The sequence below is a fragment of the Aureobasidium namibiae genome (assembly GCF_000721765.1).
Source record: "Aureobasidium namibiae CBS 147.97 unplaced genomic scaffold scaffold_41, whole genome shotgun sequence".
In the NCBI taxonomy this organism is placed as follows: Eukaryota; Fungi; Ascomycota; class Dothideomycetes; order Dothideales; family Saccotheciaceae; genus Aureobasidium; species Aureobasidium namibiae.
Window position 1 is genome coordinate 14,620 of NW_013581168.1, and position 20,963 is coordinate 35,582.

General features: G+C 52.0%; 6 protein-coding genes across 6 annotated transcripts; 4 read left to right on the top strand and 2 right to left on the bottom strand.

The window, feature by feature from the left end:
- Positions 1-1,696: 1,696 nt before the first annotated feature.
- M436DRAFT_59229 (uncharacterized protein) lies at positions 1,697-3,145 on the top strand (the record flags this gene model as incomplete). Its single annotated transcript, XM_013566790.1, has 2 exons — positions 1,697-2,818; positions 2,933-3,145. 2 exons carry the CDS (start codon positions 1,697-1,699, stop codon positions 3,143-3,145), a joined length of 1,335 nt encoding a protein of 444 aa, XP_013422244.1.
- Positions 3,146-3,982: 837 nt separating this feature from the next.
- M436DRAFT_59257 (type II DNA topoisomerase) lies at positions 3,983-9,312 on the bottom strand (the record flags this gene model as incomplete). The annotated part of the gene is made up of 2 exons (XM_013566791.1): positions 3,983-9,184; positions 9,235-9,312. The coding sequence occupies 2 exons, from the start codon at positions 9,310-9,312 to the stop codon at positions 3,983-3,985; spliced, it is 5,280 nt and encodes a 1,759-aa protein (XP_013422245.1).
- An 846-nt stretch (positions 9,313-10,158) lies between these two features.
- Positions 10,159-10,803, bottom strand: M436DRAFT_59240 (uncharacterized protein; the record flags this gene model as incomplete). The annotated part of the gene is made up of 1 exon (XM_013566792.1): positions 10,159-10,803. One exon carries the CDS (start codon positions 10,801-10,803, stop codon positions 10,159-10,161), a length of 645 nt encoding a protein of 214 aa, XP_013422246.1.
- Positions 10,804-14,893: 4,090 nt separating this feature from the next.
- On the top strand, positions 14,894-18,379 carry M436DRAFT_77172 (putative intracellular protein transport protein; the record flags this gene model as incomplete). The annotated part of the gene is made up of 5 exons (XM_013566793.1): positions 14,894-15,229; positions 15,284-18,154; positions 18,185-18,247; positions 18,278-18,313; positions 18,353-18,379. 5 exons carry the CDS (start codon positions 14,894-14,896, stop codon positions 18,377-18,379), a joined length of 3,333 nt encoding a protein of 1,110 aa, XP_013422247.1.
- A 732-nt stretch (positions 18,380-19,111) lies between these two features.
- On the top strand, positions 19,112-19,966 carry M436DRAFT_59237 (uncharacterized protein; the record flags this gene model as incomplete). The annotated part of the gene is made up of 1 exon (XM_013566794.1): positions 19,112-19,966. A coding segment is annotated over one exon (855 nt), but the record flags the coding sequence as incomplete, so codon positions are not given.
- Positions 19,967-20,035: 69 nt separating this feature from the next.
- M436DRAFT_59254 (uncharacterized protein) lies at positions 20,036-20,701 on the top strand (the record flags this gene model as incomplete). The annotated part of the gene is made up of 1 exon (XM_013566795.1): positions 20,036-20,701. One exon carries the CDS (start codon positions 20,036-20,038, stop codon positions 20,699-20,701), a length of 666 nt encoding a protein of 221 aa, XP_013422249.1.
- Positions 20,702-20,963: the final 262 nt, after the last annotated feature.

Sequence of the window (20,963 nt, forward strand, 5' to 3'; positions counted from 1 at the left end):
GCGGAGGGGATCCCTGATTCAGATCAAAGTTTAGGCCAGCCCCTGAGCCCGGCATTGAGAACAACTGACAACGCCCATGACATGCGAATCGATAAGCAACAGGGAAGCTGCTTGGTCGAGACCTGTTCCTTTGTACCTACCTCAGCATAGCTCACATCTCTTACACAGCAACGCGAAGTCGCACAAAGAAGCTTGGATTGTTTATCGCGTCTGGACATGACGGCACAATAGACCAAACTTATCTTTTCGAAACTTGACCGACACACAGCAGCCGCAGCATCTTGTCTCACGACAGACGCAGTATGGCGAACGGGCGGCCACTCTCTATCATGGACGGGCCCTCATGGGCATTGAACGACAGCCCTTTCGACGACGATCAAACAACAGCCGCGCAAGCATTCGATAGCGGCCTCGACTTTGAAGAGACGGACCAATTCAACCCGAATGGCCTGGGCCAAGGCGGGCACACACGGACATACTCGTTCGCTGGGCCAAAGTCGCCGATACGCACGCCCGTGAAGCCTTCGTTCAAGGGCCACCTGCGACAGGGTTCTGGCTACGCTCTGTCGCCAGTCTCTGCTGCCTTCCCTGAGCACATTCTCGAACACCCACATGATCTCGCCCAAGGCCGTGGTCACAGCCACAGTCAGAGCACCCATAGCGTTCAGAGCATGTACAGCGCTTACAGCACACACGACCATACTCACCACCACAGCCACGACCACGACCACGCACACAATCACTCACATAGCCACTCAAACGGGCACGCGCATAGCCACAGTCACGACCACGGCCATTCGCATGCTCCGCTAGGTGCAGTATCCTCAGCAGCTTCAAAGGCCGCCTCGAGGTTTGTCGCAAAGCACATGAAGCCTCTGCTGCTCTTGCTGACCTCTACAGTCCATCATTATCTCTAGCCGAAGTCCTGACCGGCATCCTCATACCCCTACCCTATCTCCTCGCGTCCGCCGCATACTCGACCCCAAGCACCGACTTCCCTCCTCTCTCCGCTTACGCCCGCCTAAAACAAACAGTCCCAGAAGGCAAGAATATTCAAGATTACCACAATGCACATCACGCCTCGAGCTTGTTACAAGCGTGCACCCTGACTTCTGGCACCCTTCTCCTCATCGCTATACTGGCAAACATTCGCGCTTCAGAAAGAGGGCTGGACAAGCGAAAAGGCTCAAATGTTGGTCTGACGCCCCACGGGCCTTTGACCTTGCAATCGGTACTTGGCATGTTGACGAGCACACTAAGAGTCGCATTACCATACTTTGCTGCCATCCAGATTGGCGGTCTGCGAGTCGGTCTGGTACTGCTCGTCGCACTTGGCTCAAGTCTGTCTTGTTCAGACAAGCATTCGAAGTCCTTTTTTGCATCTGCATCTGCTCGCCCTCTTACTCTGGCTGCCATTGGACTTTGTATCTTGGGCGATGCATTTGGCTTGACCATCTATGCTGACGTCTACCACCTCACAACTGGCTACATCGCATTACTGACGTCCGTCTTTGTACTGCACCCGCCTTTGCCAGCGAATGGCTCATCCACCTCCCCTCTCATCGCCACTTCAACAGACACCACCACTACCTTGTACGCTGGTGCTATCCTCTCCGTCCTGACCATCGCCGCTTCCATCGTCTTCTCTATCGCCCCCTCGGTAACGCCTCTCTCCATCACCTTTTCTACCCTCTCCATGGCTATCGCTGCCGGTCTGGTCCTCTTTGCTCGACCGGCCCACCTTCGCACCAACAAGAAGACTGGTCTGGCATTGGGATGTCTTTTGACCGCCGCAACTTCATTCCTCTTCTCTCCCACCACTTGGCCTGGTACTTTCTGCAATGGTGCCATCGCTGCCTTGTCTTATGTTGGGGTCTTGTATGACACTTCCCAATCTCATGCCCATTCTCACGACCATTCTCACCTTCACGATACCGCTCATACTCACGCTCATGCTTCCGCGCATACACACTGCAACCACCATCACGGCCATCAACACCACACTCACACCGAAACATCCATCTTCACTTCCTTCCTGCTCGCCCGCTGCCGCCCGGGCTCTCTATTCCACAGCATCCTCTGCGAGCGCGACTCCCGCCGCATCGCCTACTTTACCTGCCTCAACTTTGGTTTCATGCTAGTACAGGCCTTTTACGGATGGGTCAGTGGCTCGCTGGGTCTCTTGAGCGACACGGTGCACATGTTCTTCGACTGCTTAGCTCTAGTGATTGGACTCGGCGCCGCAGTGGCCAGCAAGTGGCCCACCAGCCCTGAAATGCCTTTTGGATGGGGCAAACTCAACGTCCTCGCTGGGTTTGGAAACGGCATCTTCCTTATGCTGGTTTCTGTCGAGTTTATCTGGGAAGCAGTGGAGGGCATCATGGAAGGCACTGAGTTGCGCCATGTGGAGGAACTGCTCGTGGTCAGTACCCTTGGCTTCTTGGTGAATATGGTCGGTCTCTTTGCTTTTGGACATGCTCATCATGGTCATGACCACGGAGGTCACGATCACTCTCATGGCCATGGTAACGAAAACATGCATGGTATTTATCTGCACGTTGCGGCCGATGCTGGAGGTTCGTTGGCTGTGATCCTCAGCACTATCCTCACGCTCTGGAAACCTTGGTATCTCTGGGATCCTTTGGCTACAATCGTCATCGCCATTCTTATTTTCTTGGCTGCTGTGCCACTGGTCAAAGATTCAGGGGCCAAGCTTTTGCTGGTGATTCCTGATGAACTGGAGTATTCGCTCAAGAATGCATTGCAGGAACTCAGTGGTCTTAGAGGGGTTACTGGCTATGCAGTACCTAGATTCTGGGTCGAGGACGAGGCTGGCGATGGACATGACGACGGCCATTCACACGATCATGGACACAATCATGGACACGACCATCACGATCACAGTCATGCGCACGACCATCACCACCATGAGCATGACCACGACCACCACGAAGAACCACCCACGAAAAAAATCCTAGGCGTCATACACGTCTTTGCCGCCAGAGCAGCAGACACAGAAGACGTAAGACAAAGAGTAGAACAATATTTCCTGCAACTGAATATGCATGTTGTGGTTCAAGTCGAGCGAGAGGGAGAAGGAAGATGTTGGTGTGGCGGAGGCGTCAAGAGCGTCAAGACCGGATAGAAATCCACCCTTTTGGCGACATTTGGCATTGGGTATAGAGTGGTGCTTTTTCCACCGTTGAACAAATAGCATATAGCAAGCCTTGCATAGCGAAAAATTTGAATTTTTGAATCATCAATTAGCAAAGCAAGAGAACGTGAATCCTCTGCTTCAACCAGTGCTTTTTTCAGACAAATTGTCGTTTTTTTCTTCATCTTACATTCCTTCCTTTCTCGAGTTCAAAGGATTCCCAAAAATGCCAAATGGGTCGAACACCCACTTTTGCATGCGGAGTTTTTTTCGAGCCTCTTCCCCAACTTTTCGTGCCTGAGAAGATTTGTCTAGTCTTCCGAGTCTTGAGAAAGCCCCCGTTCTTGCACAGCTGATGTTTTACGAAGCTGGAATGGGTAATGTTGCAAAAGAATATGATGCCAAATCACAACCCTACCATTGCATGCCGGGCAGACTCGACCAGGAAATGTTGGGAGCGGGCGGGCCCCAAAAGGGCACTTCGTTTTTCATACGGGAAAGACAAAGGAGTCTCAGAGGGAGGCCACAGTTGGACAGGAAGAAGGATCCAAACACCTGAGAAGATAAAGAACAAAAGCCTTTTTGAATTTGTGGAAAAGGGCACAAGGCTAGAATTTAGGAAGAAAGAAAAAATCCCAACTGCGCCAGCCAGCCTAGAGCTCTTCACTCTCCCCAGTAATGCATAAGAGAAGATTTGGAGAATGATACGAAACAAAGGCAATCTTGCCATCTCGAAAAGACGGCCAGACGGCAAATAGAATGAACCTCGGTTCCCTCGAAGAAAATAGGCCCTCAACCCTTGTCTACCACCAACTGAAAACGTCTAGCTTACTCGCTATCGTCATTGAACGTCTCTTCCTCCTCATCTTCCTCTTCGAAATCATCCTCTTCTTCGTCCTCGTCATCCTCGTCATCAACGACATACTTAGCCTTGGGCTTGGCAGCAGCAGCTCTTCTCGAAGGTCTAGCCGCAGTCGCAACAGGAGAAGCGGAAGCCATGGTCTCATCGTCGTCGCTCAAGATATCATTAGCGAGGTCTTCATCCTCGTCTTCGCTGTCCAGAGCAGTCTTCTTGCGAGAGGCGGGTGCTTTGGCGGTGGGCTTGGCTGCAGCGGCCTTGGATTGTTTTGCTGCGTAGGCTTTGGCGGCAGGGGAGAGTGTCTTTACGGGTGCTACAGCAGGTTTCTTGGCTTTGGCGGTGGTGGATGCAGTCGGCTTTGTTGCAATCTTGGAGATGGTCTTGAGTGGTTGGGGTTTGCGAGTCGAGAGCAAGATGCTATCATCATCCATGTTTGCGTCTTCGTCGTCCGAATAGTTTGCTGCTGCTGTGGCTTGAGCGATGGGTTTCGCTGGTGTGCCCTTGGCCAGTTCAGCCCAGTCTGTGTCGTCAACGGGCTCGACACTTTCCTTTCTGGCGTGCGAGGACTTGATGCCATGGCTCGCGCCCGTGCGGTGTGTGCTGTTGCTGAGCAGAGAACGTCCTGGAGCTGTGCTGGGGATCTCCTTGACCATCTTGCTGATGTCACCGAGGTCATCATCAGACATGTCTTCGTCAGAGTCAGCAGCATATTTGACTGGCTTCTTTGCGGCAGCACGTCCACCACGAGACGCAGTAGCCGGCTGAGCTGCGGGCTTCATCTTTGCGGCATCGAACATCACGATATCTTCATCCCCCGAGTCGGATTCGATGACAGGTTTCTTCCTGGGAGCAGGCTTGGCAACAGGCTTTGCTGCGGCCTTGACTGGTGCAACTTCTTCCTCGTCATCTGTGTCCAGAGCAGTCTTAATCCTCCTCGCAGGTACCTTGGCATCTGGCTTCGTGACCATCTCGATATCCTCGTCGTCAGAATCCTCGATCTTTGTCATCTTTCTCCTCACGAGCGGCTTGGTGATTTCTGAGGGCTCAATCAGACCAGCCTTGACTGCCGGAGGAGCCTCAACAGGCTGTTGCTCGATACCGTCAACGACAGGGAAGACACCAGCGGGCTTGCTAGCGGTTGGCTTGACAAGAAAATTGTCAAGCAGACCAGTCGCCCCCTTGGACACCTTCGACCTTGCTGCTGGAGCAGTCCTGGAAGCGGCAGCTGACTTTGCGGCGGTTTTGGGTTTCTTAGAAACAACGAAGTCATCATCGTCGTCATCGTCGCTATCGTCCGACTTGCGCTTCTTGCTGTTGCCCAAAACACCGAGCTTCTGAGAAGTACGACGTCCCTTGCCCTTTGACTTCTTCGCACGTGTCGCTTCGACCTGCAGCTGAGTATGCCATTCCTCGAGAAGCTCGTCCAGATCCTTGGTCCAGAGGTCTTTGGGAGACAGCTTGATGAGTGCGTCAATCTCAGTCTCCTTGTCACCGATCTGTTTGAGCAGCTTCTCGACGCGTTCTTGTGTCAAAGACCAGATGGCCATGCCGAGAAGGTAGTCAAAGTCGTTGGCACCGGGTGCAGCATCCTCAGTGTCATCATCGTCTTCAAGAGCATCCTCCGTCTCACCTTGCTTCTTGGCATCGGCCAGCTTGGGAATAGGCTTGAAGTTGAGCTTATGGAGCTCGGCGACAAGAACAGACTTCTTCTTCTTGGACACGACAAGCTTGCCGTCTATGATCATCTGGACGAAGCGGGACTGGTTGCTCAGCTTCTCAAGCTCTTTCTGCATTTCGTTTAGAAGATACTGCTTTCTTTTCTCGTAGAATGCGAGACGGATGTGATAGAACTCTTCCATGATGTCGAGAGGAGTCTCGTACTTGTGAATTCGGCCCTGACCATCGAAAGCGACCAAGTTAGTGGTCGCCATGGTTCTGCTGAGCTTAAATTGCTCTTCCAGACCCTTGTCGAGTGCAACTTTCATACCCTTGTCGTCAAGAGTAATGACGAAGTGAACCTTCTCAGGGGTGTTGTATTCGCTGTAGTCCTTGATGAAAGAAGGCGTCTTCTCGGCTTTGATAATCTCCTCAAGGTGAGCCTTGAAGTCTTGGGTCCAGAAACGAACAGGCAGCTCGGTGACCTCGACTGTATTGGCGTCTTTGTGAACGATGGTTCCAGTAAACTTAAAACGACCGTTGCCAATGTCCTCAACTTCACCCTCCCAGCCGCGGAACCACGGCTGCATGGGCTTCATATCTTCCTTCGAGCTTCCTGCCATCCTGAGTCTGATGTTCTCAATGACATCAGCAGGGTTGTAGTTGGGAATGGATGTTGACCATCCTGTACCGATACCATCGGCACCGTTGATCAGCACCATAGGTACGATGGGTGCGTAAGTCTCCGGTTCGATCGTCTTGCCGTCATCAGTGTTGTATGTGAGAAGTGGCTCGTCGTGGGCGTTGAAGATGCGACGGGCGAAAGGAGAAAGGCGAGTGTAAATGTAACGAGCGCTGGCTGCATCGCTACCACCTTGGAGACGAGAACCAAAGTTACCGCTGGGTTCGAGTACGTTGATGTTGTTTGAGCCGACAAAGGTCTGTGCAAGACCGACGATTGTCTGCTGTAGAGACGTTTCACCGTACGCGTATGCAGTCTGACCCATGACTTGACCAGCAAGCTCAACGACCTTGATATCCTTCTTCAAGTTCCTTCGGAGGGCTGTGTACAAGATCTTGCGTTGACCAGGCTTAAAACCGTCGACTAAAGATGGAATGGAACGGAAGTTGTCGGCCATACTGAAAAGAATGAGCTCCTTGTTGATGAAGTCCTCGTAACTGATTTTTTCCTTGCCAGACATGTCCAGGAAAGTGCCAGGGACGAAGTCCCCAAGCCACTTCTTGCGATCATCGGCCTTTTTCTTGCTGAAAGCAAGGTCGATCAACTTCGTTTCGTCGTCCTTCATGGTGTGGAAGGTCTTGAGATGCTTGTCTAGATCACTGAAGTAGGTCTCGGCATCTCTTGTATCCGAAGTACCCAGACCCTTGTAGTACTTGTGCTCCCAGCCCTTGTCATGACCAGGTTCTTGTCTCCAAGCCTCATACTCGGGCATTGTGAAGAAGTCTTTCTTTGCTTTGGGGAACTTCGGATCACCCTTCCAGACCTTGACAATGGGTGTAATGAACTCAAGGAGGAAGCCTTCGATCTTGAGCAAGCTAGGAAATTGGACTTGGAGGAAGTTGATCAAAAGGCCCTTGATATGACTGCCATCGTGATCCTGATCAGTCATGATCATCAAATGACCGTAGCGAAGAGTATTCAGATTCTCTTTCGTATACTCTTTCTTGTGCTGCAGTCCCATAAACTGCTTGATATTCTGAATCTCCGCGTTCTTGGAGATTTGGTCGATGGACGCATCGCGGACGTTCAGCATCTTACCACGCAGAGGGAAGACACCAAAATGATCCTGGTTGACCACAGCTCGTCCAGCTAGAGCAAGCATGGCAGCCGAGTCACCTTCTGTCAAGATTAGAGTACATTTATGACCTTCCTTGGTACCAGCCTTGTTGGCATCCGTGAGCTTAGTATTGCTCATGCGAGTGCGACGGTTGCCATCCGACTTCTTCAAGACCTGATCGGCCTTTTGCTGGGCAAAGTGCATGATGTTGTTGACGGCTTCTGTCTTGGCGATGTCCTTGAGGAATTTGTCGCTGAGCACACACTTGCTGCCAAATTGAGAAGGTTTGGTTGTGAGTTGTTCCTTGGTTTGCGAGTTGAAAGCAGGATTGACGATCAAGCAGTTGACGAACAGGAAGATGTGGTTGCGAATTTGAGCAGGCTTGAGCGTTACACCGCCCTTGTTCTTCTTCTTGACAATCTCCAGCAGCTTGGTGGTAATCTGATCGGCAATATAACTGACGTGCGATCCTCCCGAAGTAGTGGCAATGGAGTTGACGAAAGAAACTTGTTGGAACGAGCCGTCAGAAACAGCGAAACCGATTTCCCAACGCTCGTTGGGGTTGTCGGTCAGAATGACCTGGTTGCTGACGCCTTCGTTGATCAAGCTTTCGGTCTTGATAGCCTTGGTGTACATCTCCATGTATTGCTTGAACTTGTTGATCTTGATACGGGTATCGTTCAGGAAGACCTTGACGCCTGGGCATGTACCAGCCATGTCATAAACACGACGCTTGGCCAGAGCCTCGAAGTCGTCGTCCATCTTGTCCATGTTGAACTTCGAGAAGTCGGGGTAGAAGGTAATTCTGGTATAGTCGTCGCTCTTGACCGAGGTAATCTTGGCCTTGTCCTTTTTGGTCATATTGTCGTGCCATGTCTGAGTGTACTTCTTTCCCTGTTTTGAGTCGACCGTCTCGAGGATGAATTTTGTACTGAAGACGTTACAAAGCTTTGCACCGTAACCGTTTCTTCCACCAGTGACCTTTTGCTCATCATCGTCGTAGTTGGAGGAAGTCAGGAGGTGGCCGAAGATCATCTCGGGGATGTAGATGCCCTCCTTCTCGTGCATCTCGACCGGGATACCGCGGCCGTTGTTGCGCACTGAGATCTCGCCCTTCTCGCGATCAATCCAGACCTTGATCTCGTTCATGTTCTTGTCGCGTTGCTTGTTGTCGGCAGCGTTGACCAGGATTTCGTCGAAAATCTTGTACAGACCAGGTACGTAGCTGATTTCGCGGTTCTCGATGGCTTCGTTCTCGGAGTTGTAGACCCACATGGGTTTCTCGAGGCGTTCGACGGAGCCGATGTATGTGTCGGGGCGCTTGATGATGTGCTCGAGCTGGGTGAGTTTCTGGTATTGCGAAGTGGCGCTGCCCTTCTTGGGCTTGGGCTGAACCATTTGGTCTTCAGCCATGTCTGCACCTTCAGCTGTGAAGCTCTCGTTGTCAATTTCTTGTAGGGGCTTTGTAGCCTTCTTCGCTGGTGCTTTCTTGGGGGCGGCCTTCTTGGGAGGAGTGTCGGCGAGCAGGCTGTCGTCGCCGTTGTCGAAGTGGATGTCGGCGTCCGAGTTCTCGTCGTCACTTATCGGCGTCGGAGGTTTCTTTGAGGCTGCCTTCTTGGCTGTGGTTGTGGTGGTCTTGAGGGTGGTCTGCTTCTTGGGAGCTGCCTTGGGTTTGGCTGCAGCTGGAGCCTTCTTTGCGGGAGCCTTCTTCTGTGACTGCTGTAAGAAAGTGACGCATGACGGAGAAGGCAGGAGACAATAGTTACAGCAGGAGCCTTCTTGGGAAGCTCAAAGTCACTGCTGGCATCCATGGCAAAGTCGGACTCTGCCATTGAGTCGTCCATTGTTGCGCCGGCTATTGGGCTTTTGTGATTTACAGTATTCAGTCAACAACAGTCATGGATGGGCGGAGTGAGTGACAGTATCTTCACTCTGGTCGTCGGGGATCGCTGGGCGTATGTGTCGTTAGTTGAACAGAAAGAAAAGGACTCGAAGGGGCAATCACAGGAATTGCATGTGCAAGCTGCTGCTAACGCCAAACTGTTTTGTTTACTCCACACCAAACATCCCTCCCTCCCTGCAAACCGCTGCAGCCTTGGCATCATCTTTCACGACCATCACACGAAAAGTCGCGTCGTCATCATCAGACATACAATCATTGAATACTGTAAAAAAAGAAAGATGATTCCATCTGTCTCTGAAGCGCTGCTTGTATGGTCGAGTTCTGTTCCTTATACAAGCTGAAGGACTTTATGTGATATCTGCTCGTGGCGACATCCTCCGACCCGTCCATGAGAAGTTCGACCTCTGTCCTTTAGCATTACTGAGTGTAGCAATAGTTCTGTATGACAGCTCGATCAAACTCAAGTATTACCACACTTCGAGGCCGAGATCCAGTGCGATACCGTCAGGTCTCCTCGGTCCAGTGTGATGTCGTCGGGTGATGCGCTTGCCTCCTCGATCCTACCAGTCGGGAGAGTGGTAGACGTAATGATGTGGAGATACGATTAGAGGTGACTTTAGGTGTACCATGAAAATGGTGTCGTCTGAGTCGTTGGTCCAGTTCGAGGCTTGGGGTATGCGTCGCTCAAGTCTCTGTCAAGTCGTTGCAGAAGCTAGGCAGTAGTCTGCTATTTCTCTCGACAGGGACGGCAGTCTTCTGCATGTCATAAATTGGAGTCATGTTTCTTTCAACAGATGACCCCATCATTCTCCACCTCAACCTTGACTTCCGTCTCTTCACCACCTTTATTCTTCCTCCTCTTCTCATTCCTCCTCCTCCTCTTCTCCGCCCTCTCCTTCTCCTCAACCTCCTTCGCAACCTCCAACCTCGTCCCCAAATCCACAGTCTCTTTCGCCTTTTCCTCTTCTCTCTTCCTCTTCAGATACTCCAATCTCTCCACCACATCCTCTAGCGTAGCCCTCTTGACCTCTCCACTCTGCCCCGTCGCATACAAATGCTGCTTACTGTTCAAATGCTCCACAAACTGCAAATTGTCTTTAAACGTCAAGTCACAAGCATCGCAATAGAATCCCGCTCCCTTGCCGCGTTTACCCACCGCCGAGCCAGCAGGCACGAGCATCGTTTTGCCAATCTGAGCAGAGACATCCAGCCGCGAGCGACGGGCTTCGGTGTCGCGAGCATCTTCCGGGGTGGAGGCGCGGGCGTGGTATTTTTTGCCTGCGGCCGCGGCTTCGTATCTGGCTTTTCCTTCGTCTTTGAGGCGTTGTTCGCGCTCGACGGCTTTTTGGGCATATTCTTCGCGGTCCCAGGTTTTGCGGAATGAGGTGTCGCTGGCGGGGGCGCCGCCGTAGGCGCCTTTGCGGTCGGCCATGATGTTGTGTTGTGGATGGGTTGAGTTCTCGAAGGGGTTTGGTGAATGCGCTCGCGAGGATGAGAGAGTTGAAAGGTTTGTGGTTTCGCAATTGATGGTGGTTTGAAAGTGACGAAAGTTGTGGCGCTGTGACTTCTGGAAGGTGGAGAAGGTGTGGGGAAGCTCGAGGACAGACAGGGTCGCCAACTTGATCGCAGACCGCAAGGCTTGCACCTTGAATTCTTATCATTTGTTTGGTATAGAGAAGAGCAGCTAAAAGTGGAGCTTCCGTGGCTGTCGGTACAGGGAGTAAGATCACTTTCACTGTATTGTTGACCGCGATTATCAGATCAATTTTGAAAGAAGCATTATAAAGTATCACGAGAAGGCGATTGAGGCCAATAGACATGGACGATGGTGAATGCGAACAGGCCAGTAATCGTGCATTACTCCCATGCTTTGTCAATGAGGTGTTGCCGCCACTCCGGTGTGTCAACAACAACAGAATCCTCCTAGTATCTGTCATAACCACCTCTTCCACGGCCACTTCCTCTTCCTCCTCGGCCGCGATATCCTCCGCCATTGTTATCTCTGCCGCCATTGTAGCCGCCTCCTCCATAACCTCCTCCATTGTTGTAGCCACCGCCACCATTGTTATTGTTGTAGCCTCCGCCGTAACCACCTTGGTGATGTTGAGGGGGAGGAGCAGCCATACCAGGCATCCAGCCTGGAGGAGGAGGTGGAGGCAGACCACCGCCACCGTTCCTGCCAAAGTGTGCTGCAGCTTGAGCGGCAAGTGCGGGTGGGAGGTTCTGGAAACCGCCAGGAGGCGGTGGTGCGCCGTAGCCATTGCCACCGTTTCCACGACCATAGCCATCATTGCGAGGACCATTGTGAGATCCACCATTGCCTCCACCTCTGCCACCTCTGTAGCCACCGTTGTTCCCTGCATAGCCATTGTTATTGTAGCCATTGCCGCCACCAGCATTATAGTCGATACGGCCACGACCGCCTTGATCGTATAGCGGCGCACCACCGAACTGTCTGCCAGACTTCTGTGACTTTTGCCTTGTTGCCTCGATATCGCTGTAGTCGAGAACAGGGTTAGGAGGTATTAAGCCGGGCAATAGCATGCTCTTGTGGACGGTATTGGTTGGAGGCATAACGTAGTGAACGGCGATACTTTGATCGTCGTCAACGTCCTGGAACGGTGTAGCTCCAGGGAGAGGGAAGGAGAGCGAAGATGAGGGAAGGTATTCGTCGTTCTTCTCGACCTTGCCAGCCAGACCCTCGGACACTTGAGGATTCAAGCTGAAGTCTGCGGCATTGGCCTTCTTGGAGTAGAAGTTAGTAGCCACGTCTTCGTATAGAGGATGCTTTGTGCTGAAAAGCAGCGCGTCGTGTCCGAAAGCATTGCGTGACTTTTCATCTTCAGTAAGCAAGGGATACTTCGTGGCCATGGCATCGAGCAAGCGCTTTGAATCGATGAACGGCAACAGGGCAATACCCTGCCAAGCAAACTTCTTGCCGTTGAGATCTACCACAAAGTCTTCGGGGTAGAAATCCTTAATGTCAGAGTCTTCGTCAGTCATGAGAGGGTGGAAGACGGCAGGCAGAACGTGGTTACTGCGGGCCGGCATGACACCCATAAGTTGTTCGTAAGGTCTGAAAGGCTTGCCCTTCTTGAAGTCGAGGTTCATCTTCTCAAGATCAACAAAGTCGGCTGCAAAAGGAGCATAGTGGTGAGGGTAGTACCAGGTCCAACTGGCACATCCCTGGAAATAGTAGAGCAGAACCCAAGCCAGACCCTCGACGTAGTCACGGCCGACTTGGTGGCGGAAGTCAATATCGCCAGCTGGGACGTGGAACTTCTGCTCGTAGTAACGATCGGCATAACCAGGCTCCCAGAGCATGACAGTATCCTCAGCGGGAGCATCAGGATCCTTAGCAGGACCATTTTGAGCCGGATCAGGCGAGTTGCGGCCTGGCGTGCCAGCATCGTTGTCTTCCTCGTTCTTACGCTTGCCAAGAACAGAAGCGGGGGATGTCTCTGTTGAGGCACCAACGCCGCTCATTAGTTGATCAACAGCATCCTTCTGGGATTCGGCAGGAGTTCCGTTCTTCTGAGCCAACAGCTTCTCTTTCAAGACAGCTGCAGCACTCTTGTTGGCAACATTGGCTTTGTTGACGACCATATCGTGGGTCATGTAACGAGGGTCTGATCCAGTCTGAGCAGAACCAGGAGCAAACGTAGGCAAAGCGTTGATGTCAGGAACCATCTCGCCACGCTTGCGGCTGCCCATAAACTGACCAGCAGGAGTAGAAGGAGCAGCGTCTCCCTGATCAGGGCCACCAGATCTGCGAGCGCGCTTGTTTGCCTGTTGAGCTCTACGCTTGGCGGCCGCATCCTTGCGCTCTTCAACCTCCTTCCTGCGCTTGAAAATGGCATCTTCCTGCTTGGCGAGACCTTCGAGAATGAGCTGTGCACGGGCGAGATCGACGTGGCCATCTTTGGTGACATAGCCACCCATTGTAGGGATGTTGTCTTTCCAGATGGCGATCAGAGTATCGATACCCTGTTCACGAATATCTAGAGAAGGCAAATGGGGCAAGAAATCGTTACCGACGAAGAAACACATAAAGACCCAGTCATCCAGGGCGCGTTCGAGGTCGAATTTGAAGGGCTGGTTGGGGACGCTCATCTCGACAGCCAGGTACTCGCGCAGCACAGCAACATGCAGCCAGATGAAAGGCTTCAATGGAGCACCACCCTTCTTCTCACCAAAGTCGCCCTCCTTCTTAGCGGGAACACCCTTACACTCAGCGGCCATGTGCCCAGGCTGATTGCAAATGCGACAGCATCCAGGCTTTGTGTCGTTGGCGAAGACGTCTTCACGCAGAATGCGGAAATGCGGTTCGTGAGTGGCCAGACCCAGCATGATCAAATCAGCGTCCAGACCGTACATGACGTGGCGAGTATTGGGATTGTGTTGGGGCGAGTTTCTTTGCGAGCGCACAAATTGCATGATCTTGTGCTCTCCCTCTCCGGGAACAGTTGCGTCAGAGATGATGACCTTCAGCTTCTCCCAGGCAGGGTCGGTGTTGAGCTTGTAGGCACACCAGTAGCGCAAACTGGCAGCCAGGATGTCCATGAAGGGAGTTCCGGGAGTAATGGCGTTACTGTCCCAGGTCTTCTTTGGCTTGCCGTCTCCACCCTCGGGCTCCTTGCCTTGAGAACGGAGCATCTTGAAGAATTCCTCCTTTTCCTTGTCCTTCTCAGCAGCCTCCTGGGCGGCGCGGAAACGTCTTGACCGTTGTTGATTCATCTTCGCTCTAGGGGCGACACCATCGACGGCGATCATGAGAAGCTTGCGGGGTCTGACCATGTTGACGACGCGCTCGGTGTACTCGAAGACGGCCAACATCATGTCCTCCTCGGTCTCGGGAGCAGGACGGTCTTCGGGATGAGAACAAGGATGGACGATACCGTTCATGTCGAGGTACAGGTTGTCGAACTCTTCGCCATTAGGATTCGGCTTGCGGGCGTCGATGGGAATCTTTTCACCGTCGACATCTATAGGGTGGTCCTCGATGACAGGCGAGATGATCTTGGGGTACTTTTGCGACAGCCATCTGAACAAGGCGGGGACACCCATGCTGGCGTCCGGGTCGAGAGTAGTGTTTCTGGATTGGTGTTGACGATCTTTAGACGATGCTCATGGGCAGTGGCAGGTTTGACGATCTGAACGTAACTATTGTTCCAGAACCGGGAAAGAAACAGGTCGAGTTTGCAGACGCGACCGCGATGAAGCGAAAAATAGAGGCGACAGAAGCGTGGGCAGGCGCACAAATGGACAAAGTCTGCTGGAAGAAGCAGAGACTTGAGCTCATAGACTCGCGCCAGTAACGATCGCCCGCCGGACTTATCGAATCATGCTCCGAGCTTGCCTCTTGAACTGACTCGACTCATCATGGTCGTATCGATACACGAGTCATGCGGGAGGCCGAATAGGAGCTGTCCTTTGGGAAACATGATGGTTGTTTTTGGTGACTTCTACTTCCAGAGTCGTGATTTGTACTTTTGAATAGATGGCGTGAAAGACACTCGACAATGTTGAAGGCACCAATCAAACAAACGGCCGGGGACACAATCGCAACTCTGTCCTCGCGCCTGTCATCGGCCACTCTCCTCGAAGACAGACGCGCCGCCATTCTCGGTCTCCGCTCTTTTGCTAAGAAATATCCTGCCTCGGTCGCCAGTGGCTCTCTGCGCGACTTGATCGCCGTTCTTCGCACCGATGGCCTGGGCCTGACAAAAGATGGAGAGGGAGACGTCGATACTGTCCGTCTGGTGCTCGAGACGCTTCTCATGCTGTTCGAGCCCGATCGTGAGAGTCCCGAGGCCAGCGAAGACATAGCCCTGTGGCTGGCCGACGAGTTCAGTCAGGTATGCCATGATCCATACCACACATTGCTTGCGCGAGACTGAGCTAAGTCCTAGCGTCAAGACAACATCACCATTCTGCTAGACTTGCTCGATCAACCTGACTACTATGCTCGTATCTACTCGATCCAACTCCTTACCGCCATCTCGACTTCCAGACCCGAACGAACCCAGGAGTGTATTCTCCAAGCCCCGCTTGGAACAGCCAGACTGGTCGGTGTTCTGGACGACGGAAGAGACGCTGTGCGAAACGCTGCCCTCCTGCTCCTAGTCGATCTGACCAACGTCTCGCAAACAGAGTTGCAGAAGCTCATTGCCTTTGAAGATGCTTTTCAGCGCACCTTCAACCTCATCCAATCTGAGGGTGGACTATCCGAAGGAGGCATAGTCGCCCAAGACTGTCTCTCATTGCTTGCCAACCTCATTCGACACAGCCACTCCAACCAGGCCCTGTTCCGCGAGTCTGGCTGTATCCCACGTTTGATTGAGCTGGTAAAGCAAGTTTCAACTCCACCTGAGGAAGAGAACGACTTTGGCCGGAGCGATCGAGAAAAGAATGCTTGGGGTCTGCTCGCTGTCTTGCGTCTCTTCCTCGAGCGAGGCGAATTGGGCACCAAGCAGAACCAAGATGTCTTCTGGCGTAGTGGCGTGCTACACCTCGTCTTGACATTAGCTTTTGACGAAAGAGCCGCCCCTCACATTCGCATGAATGCTCTGAAGACTTGCGCTGATGCCATCATCTTCAACGCTCCCTTGCAAGAAGCTTTTGCTTCATTCCAAGTGCCTGTTACTTCAGAAGCTCCTGCTCCTGTCAATGGCGTTGCGACTAAGCCTCAAGCTAAGATCATGTATGTCATTGAGGCCCTGCTCAATCTTGTACTCTCCGCTTCGCCCTCGCGCACTCTGGACCTGCGGTCTGCTGGTTGTTCTCTCATCAAGGCTTACTTCCAGGGTCACGATCGCATCAAACTTCATTTCCTCCAGAGAGCTATTGCAGGCTACACCGAGGGCGAGGAAGAGGATATAAACATTCTTAGCACCCTTTTGAACGGCCCTCAGCTCGGGCCCGCCACTCCCGACCCACCCCGCTTCGCCTTTGCTAGCGACATCACATGCCAGCTCCTGTTCAATCTGCAAGATGCCAAATCTATGCTCATGGGTGTTTCTGAAGGCGATGCCGACAAGGGCGAAGATGTCATTACAGCTATCCAAACTCTGTCTGGCCATCTCCTTTCGTCTCTACGAAACGATTTTGACCCTCAGCTCTCCATCTCTTATCTCAATCTACTCATCACATTCCTTTTTGACGAACCCGCTGCTGTCAACGACTGTCTGGCAGAAGGCTCCTCTCTTATGGGAGTCTTGCTTGACAATGCTCTCCTCACTGCTAACTCGCAAGTTGCTGCAGACCCCATCAAGTCTTTGCTACCTGGCCTCTCCGCTATTCTGCTTGGAACAATTTACGAGTTCAGTACCAAAGACAGTCCCATCCCCCGACGCACGTTATATCCCCTTCTGATTTCCAAACTTGGCCGCCAAAAGTACTTCGATGCTCTGATGCAATTCCGTCAGAACCCTATCATCCGCGACTCTGAGTTCATCACATCCGAGATTGAGGGTGCTGCTATCTTATTTGATGACGAGTTCGTCGACTGGTTCAAAGATGAGTACGGTAGGCTCAAGCGCGTAATTGATCGTGAACCTGGAATTGAGGTTGTTCGTCCTTCAGATGTCGGCGTGGATCGCGATGTCCTAGACGACTTACGAGAAAAGATCAAAACTCGGGATGAGAAGCTGCAGCAGAAAGAGCAGGATGATCTGGCCGCTAAGCAAAAGTCAGATCAAGCCGAAGCGGATTACCGACATCAATTACAAAGCTTGCAATCCTCACAGCGCTCGATGGAAGCTGAAGTAGAGCGCATCAAGCGTATCAACGAAGCTCTGCAGCGTGATCATGATGTTGAGATCCAGCGGGTGTCTGGAGAACTGCGTAGTCAGCTCGCGCAATTCCAACTCGAGAGTCGCAACAACCTACAGACACTTCGCGATCAGCACAAACAGGAGTTGGAACGTCTGAAGGGTCAACACGGAGCAACTGTAGCAAGCGAACGTTCGCTATGGGAAGACAAGGCACGAAAGGCTGCTGAACAAGCCACTCGCGATCAACGAGCTGCTGTCGACAAGGCTGCAGAAGAGCACCGTAAAGCAACGGAGCAAAATGCAGAAGAACAACGCATGCGCGCAGATCAAGTCGCTTCTGAGCATCGTAAAGCCCTTGACGACCTTACTGTTACTGTTCAACAGAAGGATAAAACTATCAAGGATCATGAGACCACCATCTCAGATCACGCCCGTAGCGAAAAGATCCTCAAGCAGGAACACTCCGCCACGACAGCCACGCTTGAGAAACTCCGCGCTGAGTTCGACTCGAGCAAATCTGACAAGGCCAAGCTTGAGAAGGAGTTGGAAACAACAAAGAATCTGCAGAAAGATCTCCAACAAGTCAACACAAAAGCCATGGCTCGTGTCAAGACACTCGAGGACGAAGCCAAAACTCGGGAAACCAAGATCCAAGCTCTCACCTCGGAGGTCTCTTCGCTGCAAGCAGAAATTGACAACAAGCAACAGAAAATCTCCGAGCTGGAGCAAGAAGTATCCGGCCTTAAGCTCGAACTCAAAGGCGAAAGGGAGGGGTACAATGATCTGGAGACCGAACTTAACGATCTCAAGACCACACACCGTAAACTTGAGACCTCGAACAAGGAACTTGAAGCACAGATCTCCGAACACAAGTCGAAGCCCGCATCTCCTGATAACTCAGACAAGCTCAGAGCACTGGAGAAGGAATTGGCAGACACGAAGAAGAAACTCGAGACAGCTTCCTCGAACCCAAAGAACAAAAAGACTTCTGATGATGCCACCAAGAAAGTCGAAAAGGAATTGGAGGCACAGAAGAAGGAAGTTGAAAAGGAGAAGGCAGAAGCCAGTAAGGCGAGAACAGAACTCGAGGATATGTTGATGGTACTCGCGGATCTTGAAGACAAGGCCAAGGGATATAGGGAGAAGCTAAGGAAGCATGGAGAGGAGGTCAGCGACGATGAAGATGAGGATGACGATGATGATGAGGACGATGAGGAAGAGGAAGAGGAGTAGTATTAGCATTCCATATGCATTCGTCTTCTGTCTCCGATGCTTGATTGTGACTTGGTGACAGAATTTATGCTGTCATTGTATTCAGACACATACGTGCATCGGTTCTCATCAGCTGATGACCTGACTAAACCAAAACCTGTTCTTTCTATGGTCGTTAGATGATCTTTAGGCAAGAACGATTTCGTTCTCTGGCGTTGTTGAATGGAGATGCGCCAGGGCTTGGCATTGTACAAGGCTGCGACTGCCTCGTTGCAAACGGCAGCCATCTACTTTCCAGACTTCCAACTATGACCATAATATCTCAATATCAGTCCGCCATCACACATTACCATCATCGCATCCCTCTGTCTAGTCTTTGTCCACACCATCGCTGTCAGACTGAAATTGGGTCTTACAACGTGTGAACCATGACTACACTCCACATCATCACTGTTTGCGACCAGACAATGCCTTCACAGGAACCCTATTGCGGCATACCGTTATGCGACGATTTAGTACAAATACTCTATCGACCAATGATACAGCTCGGACTGTCGATGGGAATTATGGCTACTCGAAGTTCTTTCAACAACAAATCACGAAGCAAATTCCGCGAGTCGTGATTCTTTGTGCCATACGCTGCCGCATCCGGTCAGATACACCTTGACATAACGGTCGCAATTCTTCCATTGCTCGAGTGCTTGATACCAGAAATTTTATCATACCATACCCTGAAATTCTCCTAAACGACCAAACACAGATCTCAACATGGACGACGCAGATGTCAACATGGGTGGCATCGACCCAGCAAGACCACTTCTCCCATATGGAATTCCATATCCTCCAGCGCTGCCGGATAAGCTCAGGTGGCAGGACGGTGAGGGTGAAATTGATCCGGATTGGCGCAGACACGCAAAGTACTTCGGGGCTAGAGACAATGTTCGGGGTGATGGCTTCGACATCCGATCTTGCCATCCCAATCTCAAAGGCAACGGCAGCTCTACAGGTAGTTGGGAAGTGGATTATCGGCTTGGACCCCCGAGCAACGGGGTAGTATGGAACGACGTAATCGCCAAGTGGGGATTGCAAGTTTTGGACGCAGCTGGCTTTTTGGATCTCGATTTTGGCCTTCCGCATTCGTCCCAAGAACCTCGAGGGCGGTACTTCCTCAAGAGGCCTGAGGTCTGGAAAGATGAAACACTTCATCCAGTATTCAGGCGGGACATGTGGAGGGATGGCTTACTCGATAGGGAGTGGTCCAGTATGAAGCCGGCATTCCTCTTGGCGAGTGCCTTGCTTGATGATCCTTCCACAATGTGTCTCTTCTATGCTGTGGCAACACCTTCATGCCATGTGTATCTTTCAGATCCAACGCTGCCGTTCTGCCGAAGGCTCCAAGTCCCGGATTTCTTGACCGAAGCACAGCAGGCGTCTACTTTCCAGAAGATCTGCGATATGCGACAACGGACTTACTTTTACTGGGAATCTCCTGCGAACTTGGCACGGCTCGGTGCCGGCGCTGCCACTGGTGCTACCCACCCTATCAACGATATCCATAGCTTGTGGGTATTCCAGCAGACTTTCGTGTCGTCATTGCGAACTTTGTAAGCTTTTACTGACAGCATTGACAGGTGGGCCTCTCATATCGGCTTTGCGCGTAGCCATTGTTCCGCCTTAATGTCATGGCAAGAAAATGGTTCGGCCAATGGTTACTCTGACTCCTTCCAACGCTTGCTTAACACCGCTGGCGTACCCGCAAGCCACGTACCAGAGGGTTTTGCAAATGATCTCAATTCAGCAGCTCTGCGCTCCTATCTGACCTTGGCAGACACCATCGTCCACGAATTCGCCCATGCCTTTAGTCTTGCGTACTTTGACAAGGTGCTAGGCCTCTCCATACCCGCCGAGCCCTTTGTAGGGCATGAACGCACCATGGAGCTTGGTTTCGCGACCATGCGACATATATTCGGTGGTGTCGCCTCTGCCAGCAACTTCGATCCTCCTGCAGGGGCGCCGCCGAACACATTACAAGAAATCGCCGCCTACGTACCTTTCGGCATCACCTTCAGAGACAAGTGGCTCCCGTGGGCTGAACCAGGGACACACGGTAAACACAAGCATTATCTCGACGAGGGCAAAGATGCGGATTTTGCGGAGCCGATCTGGACCTATCCGTTGCCGCAAAGGCAGATATTCGATTACTTTACGAGGGAAATGTGGGAGAAGAAGGTGCCCAGGTATGGGCTCGACGCTCTCAAGTATGTCAGAATACCCGAGTGGGCGAGTGTCGAAATGCCGGGCCCTGATCCTCAGAAACCCTGGATCAAGTCTACCCTGAGATAAATCCGATCCAGACGGCGGCGAGGACATTGAGATCAGCAGCGAAGATGTCGACTGTGCTCGATAACTGGAGAAGCAGTGCGCGCGTTTGTTGCCGCTGATGGGACACTATGTCTTTCGGACTCTGAGATTCGTGGCTTGCCACGCTTCCGCGAGAGCAGAGATTGGAGGGTTTCAATGATCTCTGAGCGAAGGGCGTGTGGTACAGGAAGAGCAACAACTGGTCCTTGTCACATCTGCTCTGCACTCGGTATCATACAAGAAT